Source organism: Nomascus leucogenys, chromosome 6 (assembly GCF_006542625.1).
Source record: "Nomascus leucogenys isolate Asia chromosome 6, Asia_NLE_v1, whole genome shotgun sequence".
Lineage (NCBI taxonomy): Eukaryota > Metazoa > Chordata > Mammalia > Primates > Hylobatidae > Nomascus > Nomascus leucogenys.
Window position 1 is genome coordinate 109095650 of NC_044386.1, and position 20125 is coordinate 109115774.

The 20125-nt window shown below is 46.6% G+C and overlaps 2 protein-coding genes across 2 annotated transcripts; one reads left to right on the top strand and one right to left on the bottom strand.

The window, feature by feature from the left end:
* Nucleotides 1–1435: 1435 nt before the first annotated feature.
* LOC100595852 (gamma-aminobutyric acid receptor-associated protein-like 3) lies at nucleotides 1436–3316 on the bottom strand. Its single transcript, XM_003268500.3, has one exon. The coding sequence runs from the start codon at nucleotides 3072–3074 to the stop codon at nucleotides 2721–2723; it is 354 nt and encodes a 117-aa protein (XP_003268548.2). The 5' UTR covers nucleotides 3075–3316; the 3' UTR covers nucleotides 1436–2720.
* A 2769-nt stretch (nucleotides 3317–6085) lies between these two features.
* ZNF774 (zinc finger protein 774) lies at nucleotides 6086–14818 on the top strand. The gene is made up of 4 exons (XM_003268501.4): nucleotides 6086–6252; nucleotides 8478–8600; nucleotides 12516–12622; nucleotides 13386–14818. The coding sequence occupies exons 2-4, from the start codon at nucleotides 8497–8499 to the stop codon at nucleotides 14618–14620; spliced, it is 1446 nt and encodes a 481-aa protein (XP_003268549.1). The 5' UTR covers nucleotides 6086–6252; nucleotides 8478–8496; the 3' UTR covers nucleotides 14621–14818.
* Nucleotides 14819–20125: the final 5307 nt, after the last annotated feature.

The following is a 20125-nucleotide window of genomic DNA, read 5'->3' on the forward strand; positions in this document are numbered from 1 at the left end:
TGGTAGTCAGCCTCCAAGGTGGCCCACTATGATGGTTAATTTTAGGTGTCAGCTGGGTGTGGTGGTTCAAGCCTGTAATCCCAGCACTTTGGGAGACTGAGGTAGTAGGCTCACTTGAGCCCAGGAGTTCAAGACCAGCCTCAGCAACATAGCAAGACCCCCTCTCTACAAAAAAATTTTAAAATTAGCCAGGAGCAGTAGCACATGCCTGTAGTCCTAGCTGCTTGGGAGGCTGAGGTGGGAGGATCACATGAATCTGGGAGTTTGAAGCTGCAGTGAACTATGATCATGCCACTGCATGGAAGCCTGGGTAACAGAGTGAGACCCTGTCTCTAAAAAAAAAGTTTTAGGTGTCAACTTGACTAGATTAAGGAATACCCAGATAGCTGAGAAAGCATTATTTATGGTTATGTCTGTAAGTGAGACTGGCATTTAAATCAGTAGACTGATAAGGAAGATCTCCCCTCACCCAGGGTGGATGGTACCATCCACTCAGCTGAGGGCCCAGATAGTGCAAAAGGGCAGAGGAAAGGCGAATTTTCTCTCTCTCTTCTGAGCTGGGACACCCTTCTCTTGATGTTAGACATCAGAACTCCAGGTTCTTCAGCCTTCAGACTTCAGGACTTGCACCAGCGGCCCCTCAAGTTCTTGGGCCTTTGAACTTAAACTGACTCACACTACTGGCTTCCCTGGTTCTCTCTATCTATATATCCTATTGGTTCTGTCTCTCTGGAGAACCCAGACTAATACACTCACTATGATCCTTGCCTCCAAGTATTCATACCTTCGTGTAGTCCCCTCCCACTCTGTACCAGGGTTGGTCTGTGTGACCAAAAGAGTATGGCAGAAATGATGGTCTATCACTTCCAAGGTTAGATTGCAGCTTCTGCTTCTTTCTCTCTTAATCACTCACCCTGGGGAAGCCAGCTGACACGTTATGAGGAGAAGCTACAAGTGAGGAAACAGTCACATGAGGGAGCTTGGGAGCAAGCAGACCGTCCAGCCCCAGTCAAGCCTTCAGATGACTGTAGTCCCAGCCAGTGTCTGGACTGCAACCTTGTGAGAGACCTTCAATTAGAGATACTCACCTAGGCTGTTCCAGATTCCTAATCAACAGAAATAAAATAATTTTTTTTGAGACAGGGTTTCACTCTGTCTTCCAGGCTAGAGCGCAGTGGTGCCATCCTGGCTCACTGCAGCCTCAATCTCCCCAGGCTCAAGTGATCCTCTTACCTCAGCTTCCCAGGTAGCTGAGAGACTACAGGTACGCATCACCAAGCCCAGCTGATTTTTTGATTTTTAGTAGAGATGAGACCTTGCCATGTTGCCCAGGCTGGTCTTGAACTCCTGGGCTCAAGCAATCCTCCTGCCTCAGCTTCCCAAAGTGCTGAGATTACAGGCATAAGCCACTGCACCTGGCAAATGTTTTGTTTTGTTTTTTTAAGGTAAGCAATTATTTTATTTCCTTGGCCTGATGGCATTGACTTCATTACACAAGAACTTGCAGCTGACAGAACTGACACACAGATATCCCCCAAGAGGAAGAACCCTTTTCATTTGCAGAGATGAATTGAAATGTCATGTCTGAGTGCAATTCCTGCTCCCCACTCCCACCCCACAAAACCCTATAAGTGATAATAAATCAATAAAATCCCCATGATTTACTAAAAGTCATCCCTGCCAACCTTTCTAACTAGCAGCTGCAGTGGATAACCAAGAAGGGAAGCAGCTGGCCATCACGTAGCATTCCTGTGAGTGTAAGACTGAGGGGACAGCAGCATGGGAGTGAGAATCCTGAATGAGTGAGAGGTGTAGATAATCTACCTTACTTCATACCTGCCCCTTCCCTCCATAAGACATCTTTGTCCTGATACATATAAAATACTAAAGGAGATGCTAGAAGTGGTTTTAGTCTGCAACTGGAAATGCCTGAAGCTTATTAAATTCCAAGGTAGGGGTGAGATAAGGAGCACCAGAGAGAAAGAACAGGTTAGACAGAGATGCTCAACACTCTGTCAATTCCAGTTTAATGCTATTTAATAACAAAATTGTCTTCTTAATCATAACCACCCTCATGCCGAACCCGTATTTTCCAAAGATAAGAGATCCCTGTCTAAATTTCTGGGTTGGTGTCTACTGCCACCCCTGGGGTGGCACTGTGATGTTTGTGAGTGAGATTGCAACTGGGATGGGAGAAAAGAAGTGTGGGACAGAGAAGATCGGGGGCCACGATGCATCAATTACAGTGGGTCTCTTTTCATCCCCAGGTATGGCCCACTACCACAAGTCCCCTTTCCCTACCTGTCTTGTGCAACTGTCAAAAACAGAATCTCTGCCCAAAGAGAAGGGAGCACAGGGAGTTGCTGCTGGACTGCCATCATCTCTGACCCCAACTTGTCCACCTCCTGACCGACCCTTCTATGAAATTGCACAAAAATTAAATCTCAGGAATGCCATAAAATTACATCATCCCCATTCCTCTATCAAAGCCAATCCAACAGCTCTGTCTTGACATGCTTTCTCCCTGGGCCAAAGAAGCAGCAAAAAGTATCAGTTGAGCATGTGAAAATGTGATGATGGTGTGTGCGGTGTAAAGTTTCTAGATGTCTTCACCTTCTGTCTCCTCGCGGTGGGAGCCGCCCTCTCTTTCCCCAAGTCGCACACACACCCCTCCCCTACCCCTAAGTCCAGGTGCTTCCATCTGCTGGGCTTCCAACCACTCATTTCCCATAGACACTCTCATTACTGTAGGCCACATACAGAAAATCATCTTCCTCATGACTGTTCTCATACAGTTGGCCCATGGTAGCACTAATGGGAGGGATAATGTTGTTGACAAAGAAGAATAAGGCGTCCTCAGGTCTCAGGTGGATTCTCTTCCGGATTAAAAAGTAGAACTGGCCATCGGTAAGGTCGGAGGGCACTAGGTACTTCCTCTTGTCCGGATCAGGCACCCTGGCTTTTGCAGCCTTCTCTACAATCACGGGGACCCTGTCCGGATATTTCTTCCGGATCTTTTCTCCTTCCTTTTTCCGATACTCAAAGGGATGGACCTCCTTGTACTGGAACTTCATGATGAATCACAGGGCTTCCGTGATCCCCGCGCAGGGCCTGCCTCCTTCACCGCTGACCGCTGGCCGCGTCCCGCTCCCTCCGCCGACGTGTGCTCAGAATAGCTGCAGAAATGTCCGCTTCCGGGTCAGCAGGGCTGGTCCAAGTGTGCGGGCGGGCGGAAGGTGGGGTGGGAAGGGGGACCTCGGGTGCACCTGCCTGGAGGTAGAGAGCCAGGTGGAAAAATACCGGCGGCTTTTCCAGACAGCTGGGAGCACAAAAACCAAATATTTGGTTTTTTAAACCAATAAATTTTGGGGTAATTTGTTACACAGCAATAGATAATGATAGACTCTCTCTTTAAAAAAAATCAGTTCTGGCAGGGTGCGATGGCTCATGCGTGTAGTTCCAGCACTTTGGGAGGCCAAGGCGGGTGGATCACCTGAGGTCAAGAGTTCGAGACCAGCCTGGCCAACATGGTGAAACCCCGTCTCTACTAAAGATACAAAAAATTAGCCAAGTGTGGTGGTGCACGCCTGTAATCCTAGCTACTTGGGAGGCTGAGGCAGGAGAATCGCTTGAACCTGGGAGGTGGAGGTTTCAGTGAGCTGTGACGGTGCCATTGCACTCCAGCCTGGGCGACAGGGCAAGACTCTGTCTCAAAATAAATAAAAAAATTCAGTTATAGCAACTGCTGACACATCTTTCTCTCTTTTCATGCTCCTCGAAGTCCTTTCACAGTTTTTCCTCGCTTCTCTACGCCTCCTCTCGGCCACGCCCTTTAGCACCAAACCCCCGAACAGGTCATGATCCTCTCTTCACGTGGCCATTGCGGGTACATGATTGGTTTCCTGCACTGACTGCCCTTGTCATGAGACCAAGCTTCCTTTCCCCTACTCCCCACACACCTGATAATGGTGAACAAACCGCCGAGAGAACAAGGTAAGGCAGAAGGAACAGAAGCTGGAGAGAGCGGCAGGGGATAGCCACCAGCCAGATTCTGTGACTCTTCATGTTCATCTCCCCACTCCAGTCCCAGATTGAAGAGTAATCTTCGTGATCTCCTTAATGGCAAAATGCTACAAAGACTTACCGAGGGGCCTGAAGATGCCTTCGGTTCTCCAGGTCCTGAACTCTGTTCCAGTTACAGGAGGCCTGGCAATCCCTAGGTTTCCTGGGTGTTCCTTTGTTACTGAGCTCCTCGGAGATTTCCATTTTCCTCATTTTCATCTAACTAAATCTAACTACGTCTAACTACCTCTGCTAACCAGATATTTGTTCATAGTCGACAGAGTTTCCGAAAATGCAATGTAGTTATCTTGCAGATGACTACAATTGTGTAGCAGAATAACTAAGATGCCACTGGCTATATGAAAAAAAAATTACTTAGGATTTTGATACCTTTTATGGTTTATTTCTCCTTTTGGCCTGTGCACTTCATGAAGGTAATGGTTATGTATGATTCCTGACTAACCACAGTTCCCAGAACGATCTTTTTTTTTTTTTTTTTTTTGAGACGGAGTCTCACTCTGTCGCCCAGGCTGGAGTGCAGTGGCGCGATCTCGGCTCACTGCAAGCTCTGCCTCCCAGGTTCACGCCATTCTCCTGCCTCAGCCTCTCCGAGTAGCTGGGACTACAGGCGCCCGCCACCACGCCCGGCTAATTTTTTGTGTATTTAGTAGAGACGGGATTTCACCATGTTAGCCAGGATGGTCTCGATCTCCTGACCTTGTGATCCTCCCGCCTCGGCCTCCCAAAGTGCTGGGATTACAGGCGTGAGCCACCGCGCCCGGCCCCCAGAACGATCTTGAGAATAGAATGTTCTCAATAAATATCCACTGGAAAATGCACCCTATTTTTGTTGAAGGAATGGTGGAATTAGCATCAAAGAGATCTTCAACATTAACTCGGGCTGGGCACGGTGGCTCATGCCTGTAATCCCAGCACTTTAGGAGGCCGAGGTGGGCGGATCACGAGGTCAGGAGATGGAGACCATCCTGGCTAACATGGTGAAACCCCGTCTTTACTAAAAATACAAAAAATTAGCCGGGCATGGTGGCGGGTGCCTGTAGTCCCAGCTACTCGGGAGGCTGAGGCAGGAGAACGGTGTGAACCCGGGAGGCAGAGCTTGCAGTGAGCCGAGATCGTGCCACTGCACTCTAGCCTGGGAGACAGAGCGAGACATCGTCTGGAAAAAAAAAAAATTAACTGTATGGCTGGTAATTCAAAGCGTTTTATAGTACATCACAAAATGTTCTTTTCTTTTTCTAAATTGCACTGAATCAACAAACGGAGTAGACAGGCACATTTTCTTCACTTTAAGGAAAGTCTTTGTTATTTTTTAGCTAGGGGCCGACCCAAAGTGACCACTGGCTCTCACAAGGAGCCTCCCCAGTTTGAAGCCCAATATCACATTTCCCAGAATACTTGATGTCCTCACCCGCCTCCTCTGGCTATCAACCAGAAGGAAAGGGGATGTGCCTGAGTGTTTGACGCCAAGGGAAGGATGCGGAATGTCTGTTTTCTACTAAGGGCTTCTGCTGGGCCTTTCTAATGTCCAGTTTGAGTTGGTCTGGGACCCGGCCTCCGCAAACACCCTGCAGGCTCCGGCCGCCGGGGGTGAGATGGAAGACTGGGCAGAAGAGAGGCCGCAAAGGCCCGAGGGCTGAGCTGCTCTGCGCTGTGGAGGGGCGAGGTGCCAGAGCGCGGGAGACCTCACAGTGGGCACCAGGCTGCTCCGCAGTAGGTGGGTGAAGCCAGGAGATTCACATCTGCAGATGCCACAGTGAGGGTACAGCATTTAGGTCCCTCGGCTCCAAACAGGCGGTTCCTGGGGACCGGTAGCTGGGGAATTGGGTTTAGCACTTTTCAGCGCTTGGAACTGGACATCCACGGGTCCGAGTCCTTTGAGGTCTTGCTCGGGACTACGTTTCCCAGAAGGTTAGGCGATAATTGACAGCTCTGTTAGCCTATGGACAGAGAAAAGTTCTAGCCATGGAAACTGAAAAGCCAACAGCAAGAGGACAGGGGCGGTACTTTCCGGCCGCTGGCTGTCGAAGTCGGAGTCCCACCTGTGTCCCCACAGCCCTGTCACGAATCCCGGTCGGGTTCTGGGAGGCACCGCCTCGGGGTTGCGGGCCAGGTACGGCTCGGCGGTGGAGGACTCACTTCCTGCTCCATCCCTGGCTGGGCCTTGGGGCGGTGAGTGATTCAAGGAGGGAGCCTGCGGCGGCAGCGGCGCGCTGCTGAGGGGCGTGGAGGGGGCTTGCCCGCCACTCAGACGTTTTCTCAGCAGGGTTCCCGCGCTGGCCTTTGGGGGCCCCCGGGTCTTGCTGGGGTGTGGGAGAGGTAGCTGTGGTCTCTATACCGTCGGCGGGATAAGTCATTCTCTTAATCAGTTTTCTTGCTTCTCGATGGTGGTCCCCGGGTTTCAGCCGATCTGTGACCCTCTGACCGCCGCACCCTGGTTAGGGCGCGAGCACCGAGAAGAAGAACGGGGTTCGGCCCCACGCGTGCAGTCATGTTCCTATTAATAAACCCGGTGAACGTACTGGAGCTTCTCACAATGGCACTTAGTCACAGGCCCTCAGCGCTGTGGGGCCTTTGAGGTCACCTGTGCGTGGGGAAAGGGACGGGCTGGGAAACATGGTTTCTATAACCATGGCTAAGACGTCTCCCCTCCTCAGTGGCGCTGTCTCCAGCAAGTGGGCCCTGCAGCTGTTTTTTGTAATGAATGTAGAAATAAAAATTATACTCAAAACTCTTTTTTTTCTTTTTCTTCTTTTTTTTTTTTAGACGGAATTTCGCTCTCGTTGCCCAGGCTGGAATGCAATGGCGCTATCTCTGTTCACTGCAGTCTCCGCCTCCCGGGTTCAAGCTATTCTCCTGCCTCAGCCTCCCAAGTAGTTGGGATTACAGGTGTGCACCACCACACCCGGCTAATTTTGTATTCTTAGTAGAGACGGGGTTTCACCATGTTGGCCAGGCTGATCTCGAACTCCTGACCCCAGGTGATCCGCCTGTCTCGTCCTCCCAAAGTGCTGGGATTACAGTCATGAGCCACAGCACCCAGCCAATACTGACAACTCTTATTACAATTTTTACTTTCTAATTACATTATTGTTGTTTGTTAAAGTTTTAAACCAGAGAGATGGTTTTTAGATCCTTAAAAACTCAATACTTTGTAAATGACCAATAATAATGTCTGTAAATACATAAATATTTCCCCCAAAAGTGTGTGTGTGTGTTCCAGTAGTAAATAGGTGATTTGTAGTGGGACAAAAGATGTGAAAGAGTAAAACTTCTTCACCCCAGTCTGGTCCTTCCTCCCTTGAAATGCAATATTCTTTGTAGTGGGTGGTCATGCTGGCTGCATTTTTTCTTTCTTTTTTTTGAGGGAGAGACGGGGCTCACTCTGTTGCTAGGCTGGAGTGCAGTGGCACCACCATAGCTCACTGCAGCCTCAAACTCCTGTGCTGAAGTGATCCTCCCACCTCAGCCTCCTGAGTAGCTGGGACCACAAGTGCATGCCATCATGCCTGGCTGATTTTTAAAAGTTCTTTGTAGAGAAAGAGGTCTCAATATGTTGCTGAGGCTGGTGTACTGGAAACTTTTTAAGGGAAAAAACATTATCTTAATTTCTATGTGACTCCTATGCTTGGCAACATATTGATTGTTGAATAAATGACTGATCCTTCCAGTAATTGACTCTGACTATCCTCCAAAAAGTAATGTTTTTCATGATATTGCTGTCAATTTATTAATATATTAATGATTGGTTTCAGCCCCTAAGAGTTGTGTTTTGTGCTTATCCCCATTGACTTTCACTTATTTTTACAACCTATCCATGTCTTTTTTTAAAAAAAAAAAAGTCTTTTTCAGTCTTATTTCTGACTCCATTAAGATCTTGAAATAGAATGGTATCCAACACAGTTCCCTTTGGGGTTCTGTATAATCTGTCCCTTGAGGTTGACCCCAAATCTGCAAGCCAAGAAGTTAGCTGTTCTCATAACTAACATGAGTATAGTTAAGTCCACAATTTCCTTGCTTGCTGAGGAAAATGAAGTTGGGGAGAATCAAAAGCTTTCCAGAAATCAAATTATACCTGCCAACTCTCTCCTTTGTTTACCTTGTTCAAATCGTGGACAATTTGTTCCTCAAAAAGTTAATGTATCTAAAAGACTGGGTTCTGTCGATGTGTTTGGGAGGCCTAGGTTTCTCTTAATAATGGGAAAGCTGGCCAAGAGAAGACGTATGTAAAAGCAGACTAAGAAAAGCAACCCTCTGTGGTTGACAGAATTTACCTCGGGACCATTCTGGTCAGGTGTGGGGGTTGTTTGTGTACACTGGTGGCCATTTTTTGGCTTTCAGACAATGGTGAGAATATCTAGGGAGCTACTGATGCACATTGAGGTCTCTTGCTTTAGGAACTGATGACCCTTGATAATGTGGCTGGGGACTTCAGGGAAGAGTGGGTTACCTGGACACTGCTTAGAGAATCCTCTTCAGGAATGCCACCCAGCACAGTTAGAAGAATGGGCTCTCAAAGGGTAAGAATGCTACTCTCTTTTATTTTATTTATTTATCTTGTTTTTTTGAGACGGGGTCTCGCTCTGTCATCCAAGCTGGAGTGCAGTGGCGCGATCTCGATTCGCTGCAACCTGTGCCTCCTGGGCTCAAGCGATTCTCTCACCTCAACCTCCTGAGTAGCTGGGATCACAGGCATGTGCCACCATGCCCAGCTAATTTTTTGTGTTTTTAGTAGAGACAGGATTTTGCTGTGTTGGCCAGGCTGGTCTCAAACTCTTGAGCTCAAGCAATCCACTGGCCTCTGCCTTCCAAAGTGCTGGGATTACGGGCGCCACTATGCCTGACCACTACTCTCCTTTAATTTGAGACTTAGATATTTTGAGAGGGCCCAGGTCTGAGGAGTCTCTGGTATGTTGGCGGCTTAGAGCTCCAGACCTCTGTAACATTAATTGTTGCCTCCTTGGCAGAAAAAGAATTATTTCTTTATGCATTTTATGGTTTGCAAATGTCTTTGCTATTTATTGTCTTTTTAATATCTCATCATAACTTTTTGACATACGTATTACTATCCCCCTTTTCCAGCCTGGGTTGGACTCTCACCTCTGCCACTTAACTTCTGAGACTTCTGAGGTCTTTGTGGAAAAGGAGGTAATTTTTTCTGTCACTTAAAAATAGGCTGGGTGCAGTGGCTCACGCCTGTAATCCCAGCACTTTGGTAGGCCAAGATGGGCGGCTCACAAGGTCAGGAGTTCGAGACCAGCCTGGCCAACATGATGAAACCCCCGTTTCTACTAAAAATATAAAAATTAGCTGGGTGTGGTGGCAGGCGCCTGTAATCCCAGCACTTTGGGAGGCCAAGGCGGGCGGATCATGAGGTCAGGAGATCGACCACCCTGGCTAACACGGTGAAACCCTGTCTCACTAAAAATACAAAAAATTAGCCAGGCATGGTGGTGGGCACCTGTAGTCCCAGCTACTCAGGAGGCTGAGGCAGGAGAACAGCGTGAACCTGGGAGGCAGAGCTTGCAGTGAGCCAAGATGGTGCCACTGCACTCCAGCCTGGGCGACACAGCAAGACTCCGTCTCAAAAAAAGAAAAAAACAAAAACAAACAAACAAACAAAAAACACCTCCAGTGCCCTTTCTCAAATATCATGGCTACCCTTCTTCCTGCTTTACTTCTTTTTTTTTTTTTTTTTTGTGGCAGAGTCTCGCTCTGTCACCCAGGCTGGAGTGCCATGGCGTGATCTCGGCTCACTGCAACCTCTGCCTCCTGGGTTCAAGCGATTCCTGGATAATTTTTTGTATTTTTAGTAGTGATGGGTTATCTCCATGTGGCCAGGCTGGTCTCAAACTACTGACCTCAAGTGATCTGCTCCCTTCGGCCTCCCAAAGTGCTGGGATTACAGGAGAGGGCCCAGCTCTAATTTTTGTATGTTTAGTAGAGTCGAGGTTTCACCATGTTGGCCAGGCTGGTCTCGAACTCCTGACCTCAAGTGATCCGCTGGCCTTGGCCTCCCAAAGTGCTGGGATTAGAGGCGTGAGCCACTGTGCCTGGCCTACTTCATCTATTATACAAGTAATGTATACTCATTAAAGAAAAAGTCAAGCAAAATGAAAACAAACATCATCCCTAATCCCACCACTGAAGAGTTACTATCCTACCAGCATTTTTCTAAGCATATATACAATTTTAAAACAAGCATAAAAGAATAATATTGGGATTATACTGTATATTCAGCTGTACATTCTTTCTTCCATGTTGTATTGTGAGTATATTTTGACAACAATAAATATCTTTCTTTACATCACTTAAAATAACCACCTAGTATTTTGTTTTATAGAATACAATATTATTTTGTTGATGAAGTCAAACATTAGATTGAACCATATACCTGACCTTTTTTTACCTATAAAAATAGCAATTGCCTGAGCTACTTGGGAGACTGAGGCAGGAGGATCCCTTGAGCACAGGAGTTCCAGGCTGCAGTGAGCTATATAATTATTCCTTTGTTGGGGGACATTTAGGTCATTTCTAAACTTTCACCAGGTTGTGATAAACATCTTTTAGCTCTTTTTTTAAAGTATTTTTTATTGAAGTATAATTTTGTCATTTCCTTAGAATTCTCAGAATTAGAATTGGTGGGTCAAAGAACAGATACATTTCTAAGGTATTTAATACTTTGCAAAATGCCTTCCAAGAAGAGTGAATCAATTGATTTATTCCCACGAACATTATATGAAAGTGTCCATTTCTTTATATTCTACCTTTCACAGTGAGTATTATAATTTAAATAGTCTGGGGCTGGGTGTGGTGGCTCATGCCTATAATCCCAGCATTTTGGGAGGCTGAGGCAGGAGGACCACTTGAGCTCTGGAGTTCCAGACCAGCCTGGGCAAAATAATGAGACCCTACACATTAACCAGGTGTAGGGGCTTGTGCCTGTGGTCCCAGCTACTTGGGAGGCTGAGGTGAGAGAATCGCTTGAGCCAGGAGCTCCAGGATGCAGTTAACTGTGATTGTACCAGTGCTCTCCAGCCTGGGTGACAGAGCAAGAGCCTGTCTCAAAAACAAACAAATACACACACAAAACACAAAAAAAGAGTCTGGGAAAAATAGCAACGATAGTTAACATTTATTGAAGTTCTTTTTTTGGAGATAGAGTCTCACTGTGTTGCCCAGGCTGGAATGCAGTGGTGCAATCTCAGCTCACTGCAACTTCTGCCTCCCAGGCTCAAGCAATTCCCATGCCTCAGCCTCCCAAGTAGCTGGGATTACAGGTGTGCACCATCACACATGGCTAATTTTTGTATTTTTAGTAGAGACAGGGTTTCTCCATGTTGGCCAGGCTGGTCTTAAACTCCTGGCCTCACAAGTGATCCACCTGCCTTGGCCTCCCAAAGTGCTAGGATTACAGGTGTGAGCTACTACACCTGGCCAGTGGATCTTATTCTTACCCCAATTTTTTTTGTTGTTTGTTTTTTTGAGATGGAGTCTCACTCTGTCGTCCAGGCTGGAGTGCAGTGGTGTGACCTCGATTCACCATAACCTCTGCCTCCTGGGTTCAAGCGATTCTCCTGCCTCAGCCTCCTGAGTAACTGGGACTACAGGCCCGTGCCACCATGCCTGGCTAATTTTTAGTAGAGACAGAGTTTCACTATGTTGGCCAGGCTGGTCTCAAACTCATGACCTCGTGATCCGCCCGCCTTGGCCTCCCAAAGTTCTGGGATTATAGGCATGAGCCACTGCGCCTGGCCTCTTATCCCTATTTTATTGATGAAGACATTGAGACACAGAGTTTAAGTAACTTTCTTAAGGCCGCACATCTTGTAAGAAGAGGCAGGATTATGACTCAAACCCAGGCAGTGTGACTCTTGAGTTTGCACTCATTACCTCTACACTATATTGCCTCAGTGTATCGTTGTTATAATGGAATTTCTTTGATTATAGTGAGGTTAAACATTTTTCATATATTTACAGGCTATTTAACAAGTGTTTGTCTTTTTCTCATGGCTCTTTTGACTGCTGCCATTCTGGGAAAATTTTAAAGCCCAACATTATAGTTAACTTCCTTCGTTCTTTCTAAGGGTGAGGGCATGGCAGCTTTGTTTCTGATAAATCCTCTCCATATTTAGCTTTAGCCTTGTACCTTCAGAAATGGTTATTGTATTTACTTCAGAGTTTCTGTCACATGAGTCGGTTTTTGTTGTTATTTTTTTTTTTAATGGGAGGAAAAGGGCTTTTTTTTTCTTAACATGTTGGGGGAAATCACCCTGTTTTATCACTGTACCATGGCTGCACTTTTAATGAGACCAAATACACGTCAGAGCTCCCCTGGTGTTCTCCCATACCTAGGCAGGGAGTAGGGCTTGGATTTTGGTCAGGCCTTGTGTGATTGGCTCAAACTCACATCCTATGTTTATATTCCTGTGTAGAATTTCCAGGCCTAGTGTAATCTCCCAGCTGGAGCAGAAAGAAGAGCCATGGGTCCTACCACTCCAAAACTTTGAGGCGAGGAAGATCCTGAGGGAAAGCCACACAGGTGAGATGTGAGTGCTCCCCAGTGGAAGGAAATCTAGCATTTCAGCCTTGTTTAGATGAAGAATTTGGAATGCTGCCCTAGAATTTTGTTCTTACTAGCAGACATTTAAATTTGACTTAATGGTCAGTAGTTGACTAAATAAAGTCTTCATTTTGATTAAGCATTTCACTTTTGTCTAACCTATGTGTTTTTTGAGACGGAGTCTCCCTCTGTCTCCCAGCCTGGAGTGAAGTGACACAATCTCTGTTCACTGCAACCCCCGCCTCCCAGGTTCAAGTTATTCTCCTGCCTCAGCCTCCCGAGTAGCTGGGACTATAGGCACCTGCCACCATGCCCAGCTAATTTTCATATTTTTAGTAGAGATGGAGTTTCACTGCATTGGCCAAGCTGGTCTCAAACCCCTAACCTCATGTGATCTGCCTGCCTTGGCCTCCCAAAGTGCTGGGATTATAGGCGTGAGCCACCACGCCTGGCCTAAACCTATAATATCTTCTAAAGAAACTGCACAATATTGACAATATGTGGTCTCCGCTTGAAGGATATCAAGATTCATCTGGCCATCTTAAAATTTAAAAATTTAGGAATTCACGTGTTCTGACAGCTCAATGAACCTCATTAAACTTTTCACAAAGTGAAAAGCAGAGCGGTTGAATTAAGTGCAGTCTGCTGCAGAAACAAGGATTTTCATCTTTCTCACTGCTTTCTGATATTCCTTCCTGATAACTGATAACTTTATTCTCTGTTACTTACATTAATTTTTCAGACTTTGAGCATCAGGTGGCGAAGCTCAATCAGGACATTTCTGAAACGGCAGAACAATGTGGAACATCCTCAGAAAGGACCAATAAAGATCTTTCTCATACTCTTAGTTGGGGAGGAAACTGGGAGCGAGGGCTAGAATTAGAAGGGCAACATGGAACCCTTCCAGGAGAGGGCCGGCTGGAGCCCTTTTCACAGGAGAGGGATTTAAACAAGCTCCTGGATGGCTATGTAGGAGAGAAGCCTATGTGTGCAGAATGCGGGAAAAGCTTTAACCAGAGTTCCTATCTCATAAGACACCTAAGAACCCACACTGGCGAGAGGCCCTATACGTGCATTGAGTGTGGAAAAGGCTTCAAACAGAGCTCAGACCTTGTCACCCATCGCAGAACACACACAGGAGAGAAGCCCTACCAATGCAAGGGGTGTGAGAAAAAATTCAGTGACAGCTCAACACTCATCAAACATCAGAGAACCCACACAGGGGAGAGACCCTATGAGTGCCCAGAGTGTGGGAAGACTTTTGGGCGGAAGCCACACCTCATAATGCACCAAAGAACCCACACAGGCGAGAAGCCCTACACGTGCCTGGAATGTCACAAAAGCTTCAGTCGAAGCTCAAATTTCATCACTCACCAGAGGACACACACAGGGGTGAAGCCTTATAGGTGTAATGACTGTGGGGAGAGTTTTAGCCAGAGCTCGGATTTGATTAAGCACCAACGAACCCACACGGGAGAACGGCCCTTCAAATGCCCGGAGTGCGGGAAGGGCTTCAGAGATAGTTCTCATTTTGTAGCTCACATGAGTACTCATTCAGGAGAAAGGCCTTTCAGTTGTCCTGACTGCCACAAAAGCTTCAGTCAGAGCTCACATTTGGTCACGCACCAAAGAACACACACAGGTGAGAGACCTTTTAAGTGCGAAAACTGTGGGAAAGCATTCGCCGACAGCTCCGCCCTCATTAAGCACCAACGAATCCACACAGGAGAAAGACCCTACAAATGTGGGGAATGTGGGAAGAGCTTCAATCAGAGCTCCCACTTTATTACCCATCAGCGAATCCACTTAGGAGACAGGCCCTATCGATGTCCTGAGTGTGGCAAGACCTTCAATCAGCGTTCCCATTTCCTCACACACCAGAGAACGCATACAGGAGAAAAACCTTTCCACTGTAGTAAATGTAACAAGAGCTTCCGTCAGAAAGCGCATCTTTTATGCCATCAAAACACCCATTGATTTAGGAAATAGTCTTTAGTGTTCTGCTGCTCCCTTGCAAATTTTCATTGCTACTGTCTTCAAGCACCCCAAATAGAGAAAACCCGGGCATCAGTGGCTCAATTTGGGCCCTTCTCCCTCTTTCTTGTCTATGTTATAACAGAGAGGATAAACTTAAAGTGTCCAAATAACGGTCCGAATACAAAAGGCATTCCTTCAGTGTGTGACTGACTCTTAGGGAAATGTGAGTTTAATGGTTGATGCCGGCCAGGCGTGGTGGCTCACACCGGTAATCCCAGAACTTTTGGGAGGCCAAGGTGGGTGGATCACTTGAGGTCAGGAGTTTGAGACCAGCCTGGCGAACATGGTGAAGCCTTGTCTCTACTAAAAATGCAAAAATTAGCTGGGCATGATGGCACATGCCTGTAGTCCCAGCTACTCGGGAGGCCGAGGCAGAAGAATCATTTGAACCCGGAAGGTGCAGGTTGCAGTGAGCTGAGATCACGCCACTGCACTCCAGCCTGGGCAACAGAGTGAGACTCTACCTAAAAAAAAAAAAAAAAAAAAAAAAAAAAGTTGATGCCTAGTTACTACATGAGAAGTGAGAAAAATGTGGCCTAGAGATCACATGTTAACCACCTAGTACAGTGCCTGGCACAACATAGATGCTCACTAATTAAATGGTCACATCATTATTAATGATTAATATTTGAGGTCTTATATAAAGGCTTTAATGCAGTACCTGGCCCTTAAAAGACACTCAATACAAGACTGGTGGCTTTTATCAGTCTTATTACTCAATTAGAAATTTATTAGTGTAGTCCCCCCACCCCAAACTCAGAACTTGAAAGAAATTAGATTGGAACTAGAAGGTTTGGGGTTGGAATACACAGATTGAATAAAATGGAAATGACTCCCAGTTCAGTGCTGTGCAGGCATTAGTCACCAGATGTCTCACTGCCATGACAAGGCCAAATTATTGTAGAGGATGTTTGCGGTCTTGTGACTTGGAGGCTGAAAGAATTTCAGAAGCTCTTTGAAATGGCAGTGTATGAGGTACTTCTACAGGAGGTTTGCTGTCATCTGACACAGAAAATATCCTACAATGAACAAGCCAGAGGGACCTAGTAGAGGATTGTAAAATTGTGGAAGCAAAATTGCTGAGAATGTCAAATGATATTACAGGGGTCCTCCCTGGCATTTGGCTGAAGGAAGCAACTCTTGTTTTCTAATTTGCTGGGTCATTGGCCATTTAGTTTTAGGTTAATATAATTCTCTGATCCTTTTAGGGCCATCCAGGTTATGCACTAGCACTTTCCTACATTCAATTGAAATAAATTGAGGGAAGGCAGTGTGTTGGAAAGAACACAGACTTCACTGAGAAGGTAAAGTATTTGAGTCCTGGCCCTGACGCTTAATTTGGCCAGACTTTCATCTTCTCCCTACCTCACAAGGTTGTTGTGAGGATCTAAAAATGCACACACACACACGCATGCACTTTGTTGGTTAACTATAAATGTAATATCTCTAATGTTATAATTCTGTTGCTAATGTCTTTTTTCCAAGAAAATTTTGGCTAATATTTCTTTAGGTATTCCTTTTTCTCTCATAGTGAGGGACTAAAAAAAAAACTGTTGAAAAATTAGGGTGCAAAAATGCTAAATGACATGACTGATCATTGGCCAAATAGTTGACAGAAGAGCCAGATTTGGCTGCAAGTCACTAGATTTCCAGCCTGCAGTCCTCCCCTGCAACAACAGACCAGCTCTGGGACTTGTTACAGTGCCTGTGAGACACTACAGGACTGGAGGACCCGTATTATATCCATTAAACCAGTCTGAATTTGGAAATGATGGAGGGGTGTAGTCTAAGTTGTAGGGAGCTTTGCAAGATCCTGTGCTGGGGTCCTTGATCCTGGTGGAATGGGAGTGGAGGAGTAAGCGCAGGTGCAAGGGGTTAAGGAGGGAGCTGGGTAGTTATCACTTTTTAGAGAGCAAAGTGGTGGATTAAAGGTTTTTTTTTTCTTTCATTCCCTTCCATTATATGGAATGCCATCTGAGTGCTGTGGCTCATGAAGGATAGAACTCAGCTGATAACCTTACCTCTGTTTTTGAAAGCATCATTAGATAATTGACCAGAAAATTTTTTTTAGTTAATTCAGTGCAGTGGTTCTCAAACTGTCAGCCCAGTCCGGTAGCATCAGCATTATCTGGGAACTTTTTAGAACTGCAGATTCAGGCCGGGCGTGGTGGCTCACACCTGTAATTCCAGCACTCTAGGAGGCCGAGGCGGGTGGGCCACCTGAGGTCAGGAGTTTGAGACCAGCCTGGCCAACATGGCAAAACCCCACCTATACTAAAAACACAAAAATTATCCGGGTGTGGTGGCATGTGCCTGTAATCTCACCTACTTGGGGGGCTGAGGCAGGAGAATCGCTTGAACCCGGAAAATGGAGGCTGCAGTGAGCTGAGATCACACCTGGTCTTGAACTGCTGACCTCAGGTGATCCGCCCACCTCAGCCTCCCAAAGTGCTGGGATTACAGGCATGAGCCACTGTGCCTAGCCACCTATCATTTTGTTTGTTTTTCATGTTGTTCAGCTATTGTAAGATGTGAGCTTTTTTTCTGAGACGAAGTCTTGCTCTGTTGCCCAGGCTGGAGTGCAATGGTGTGATCTTGGCTCACGGCAACCTCCGCCTCCCAGGTTCAAGCAATTCTCCTGCCTTAGCCTCCCAAGTAGCTGGGATTACAGATGCATGCCACCATGCCCAGCTAATTTTATATGTTAAGTAGAGATGGGGTTTCACCATGCTGGCCAGGTGGGTCTTGACCTCCTGACCTCAGGTGATCCACCTGCCTTGGCCTCCCAAAATGCTGGGATTACAGGCGAGAGCCACTGCACCTGGCCACCTATCACTTTGATTTTCACGTTGTTCAGCTATGGTAAAATGTGAGCTCTCGAAGTGCAATGTGAGATTTGCTTTGGGCCCTGCCAATCCCCTCTCCTCCCTGTCTTCCTGCCCACCACCCCCCAGCCCTCCCCAGCCATGATCAGGGAATATTTCAGTGCTATTGCTGAGAGTGGAGGTAACCCTTTCAATAGTTTTCTTTTGTTTTTACCTCATGACTAGATGATTTGCTGCTTGAACATGCTCCACACATCTGTTCTTTCTCACTCCAAAATTGAGGTCATCACCAAGGCCCATTAATTTTACCTCCCAGATTCCTCTGGAACCTGTCTGTCAAACCTGTCCGTCTTCACTGCCACTCTTCAATACCAAATGACCAGTCTCTTACCTGAATTCCTGTAGCAGCCTCCAAACTGATCTTCCTGATATTATTTTTGCTCTGAAAAAACTCTAGTTTCACTCACAGAGACCAGAGTGAACTTTTAAAATCCTAAATCGAATCACATCACTTCTCAGCAGCTTTCCATTGCTTTTAGAATGAAGACCCAAATCCTTACCCAGGCCTAAGAGGCCCTTGTGGTTTTGTCCCCTCCCCGTCCAGCCTCTTGTGATGTCCCCTTCCCTCTCCCTTGCCTCACCTCAGCACTCTTGATTTCTCTGCTCCTTGGTCATGCCAACGTTGTGCGCTCTTTAGACCCTTGGTACTAACTGTTCCCTCTGCCCAGAATGTTCCTCGCCCAGCCCTTGCATTGCCTCCTATTTGTCAACCAGGTTTCAGCCTAAACCTATCTCCTTAGGAAGACTTTCCCTAACTATCCCATCTAAATTAGTCACCCTCCACCACATTATCCTCTTTTTTCATCAAAGTCCTTACACCTGTCTGATAATTTCTTAATTGATTTGTTTTTGGTAAACTCCATGAAAGGTGGGAGTCATTTCTCTTGTTTCCATTCTTTCCACGGCACTTAGAACGGTGCCTGGCACATGGTAGGTGCTCAATATGTGTTGACTGGATGAATTAATGAGTGCATGCTCATGGGCAAGGATCTCATTGTGCTAGAAAAGTAGCAGAGTGAGACACAACTGGACAGATGAGTGAAGGTCACACCAAGAAGGTTCTTAGCTGCCAAACTAAAGAGTTTGGATCTCACTCTCTGGAGAAAAGGGTGTAGCTAGTGGTTTTATAGGAGAGGAGAGGTGTGATCAGCACTTGAGAAGGTCGATTTGGCCGCTGTGTGTAGGTCATATTACGGAGAAAAAAACTAGAGGCTTTGAGACAATCCGTGATGTAAAGGGCTTAGCACAGTGCCCAGCATGCAGTAGGTCTCCAGCGAGTCGTTATCACCAAGCACCAGGGCAGGCACCACAACAAAAAGATAAGATCCCTAACCCTTCTTTTACCTTGAAATAATTCCTCCTAGACCCTATCATCGCATTCCTTCTCTTCCCCTTTTGTCAAACTTCCACTCACATGTAGATATTCTCAGGGTTATCATGCCTAGGCCTTTTTAATAGGGCCACTTACCCTAGCATGCTTCTACAACTGGACCCTCAAAGGTCTTTTAGTGCTGAGTGTGGTGGCTCACACCTGTAATGCCAGCACTTTGGGAGGCTGAAGCCAGAGTATTGCTTGAGCTGAGAGGTTCAAGACCAGCCTGGGCACCACAGCCAGACCCTGTCTCTACAAAAAATAGTTTTAACAAATTAGCCAGGCATGGCGATGTGCGCCTGTCATCAAGTACTTGCGAGGCTGAGGCGGGAGGATTGCAGATTGCCTGAGCCCAGGAGTTCAAGGCTGCACTGAGCTGTAATCATACCACTGTACTCCAGGTTATGTGACAGAGCTAGAACTTGTCTCTTAAAAAAAAAAAAGACTTAATTTCCACATCTGAAGGCCTCTTGTTAGTCTTCTTCCGATTCAACAACTCTTTACTGTTTGATGCTATTTACATATGTTTACTATTTTTTAGAGATGGGGTCTCCCTCTTTTGCTGATGCTGGAGCGCAGTGATGCAATCATGGCTCACTGCAGCCTCAACCTCCCAGACTCAAGCAATCCTCCTGTCTCAGCCTCCTGAGTAACAGCTAGGACTACAGGCACATGCTCCCAAGCCCGGCCTTTTAAAATTTTTGGTAGAGGCCAAGTGTGGTGGCTCATGCTTGTAATCCCAGCACTTTAGGAGGCCAAGGACAGTGGATCACCTGAGGTCAGGAGTTCGAGACCAGCATGGCTAACATGGTGAAACCCCATCTCTAGTAAAAGTACAAAAATTAGCCAGGCGTGGTGGTGGGTGCCTGTAATCCCAGCTACTTGGGAGGCTGAGGCAGGAGAATCACTTGAACCTGGGAGGCGGACGTTGCAGTGAGCTGAGATTGTGTCATTGCACTCCAGCCTGGGTGACAAGAGCGAAACTCCATCTCCAATAATAATAATAATTTTGGTAGAGACAGGGTCCCCCTATATTGCCCAGGCTGGTCTTGAACTCCTGACCTCAAGCAACTCTCCCACCTTGGCCACCCAAAGTGCTGGGATTACAGGTGTGAGCTGCTGCACCAGGCCCATATGCCTTTTTAAAAAAATTATCTTTTCCATTGGTGATTATGAGGTTGTGAGATG

Coding starts and splice junctions, on each gene's coding strand:
- LOC100595852 (XM_003268500.3), bottom strand. CDS start 3,074: ATGAAGTTCCAGTACAAGGAGGTCCATCCCTTTGAGTATCGGAAAAAG.
- ZNF774 (XM_003268501.4), top strand. CDS start 8,497: ATGTGGCTGGGGACTTCAGGGAAGAGTGGGTTACCTGGACACTGCTTA. Junction 8,601..12,515: donor GAAGAATGGGCTCTCAAAGG/GTAAGAATGCTA, acceptor ATTCCTGTGTAG/AATTTCCAGGCCTAGTGTAA. Junction 12,623..13,385: donor CCTGAGGGAAAGCCACACAG/GTGAGATGTGAG, acceptor TTAATTTTTCAG/ACTTTGAGCATCAGGTGGCG.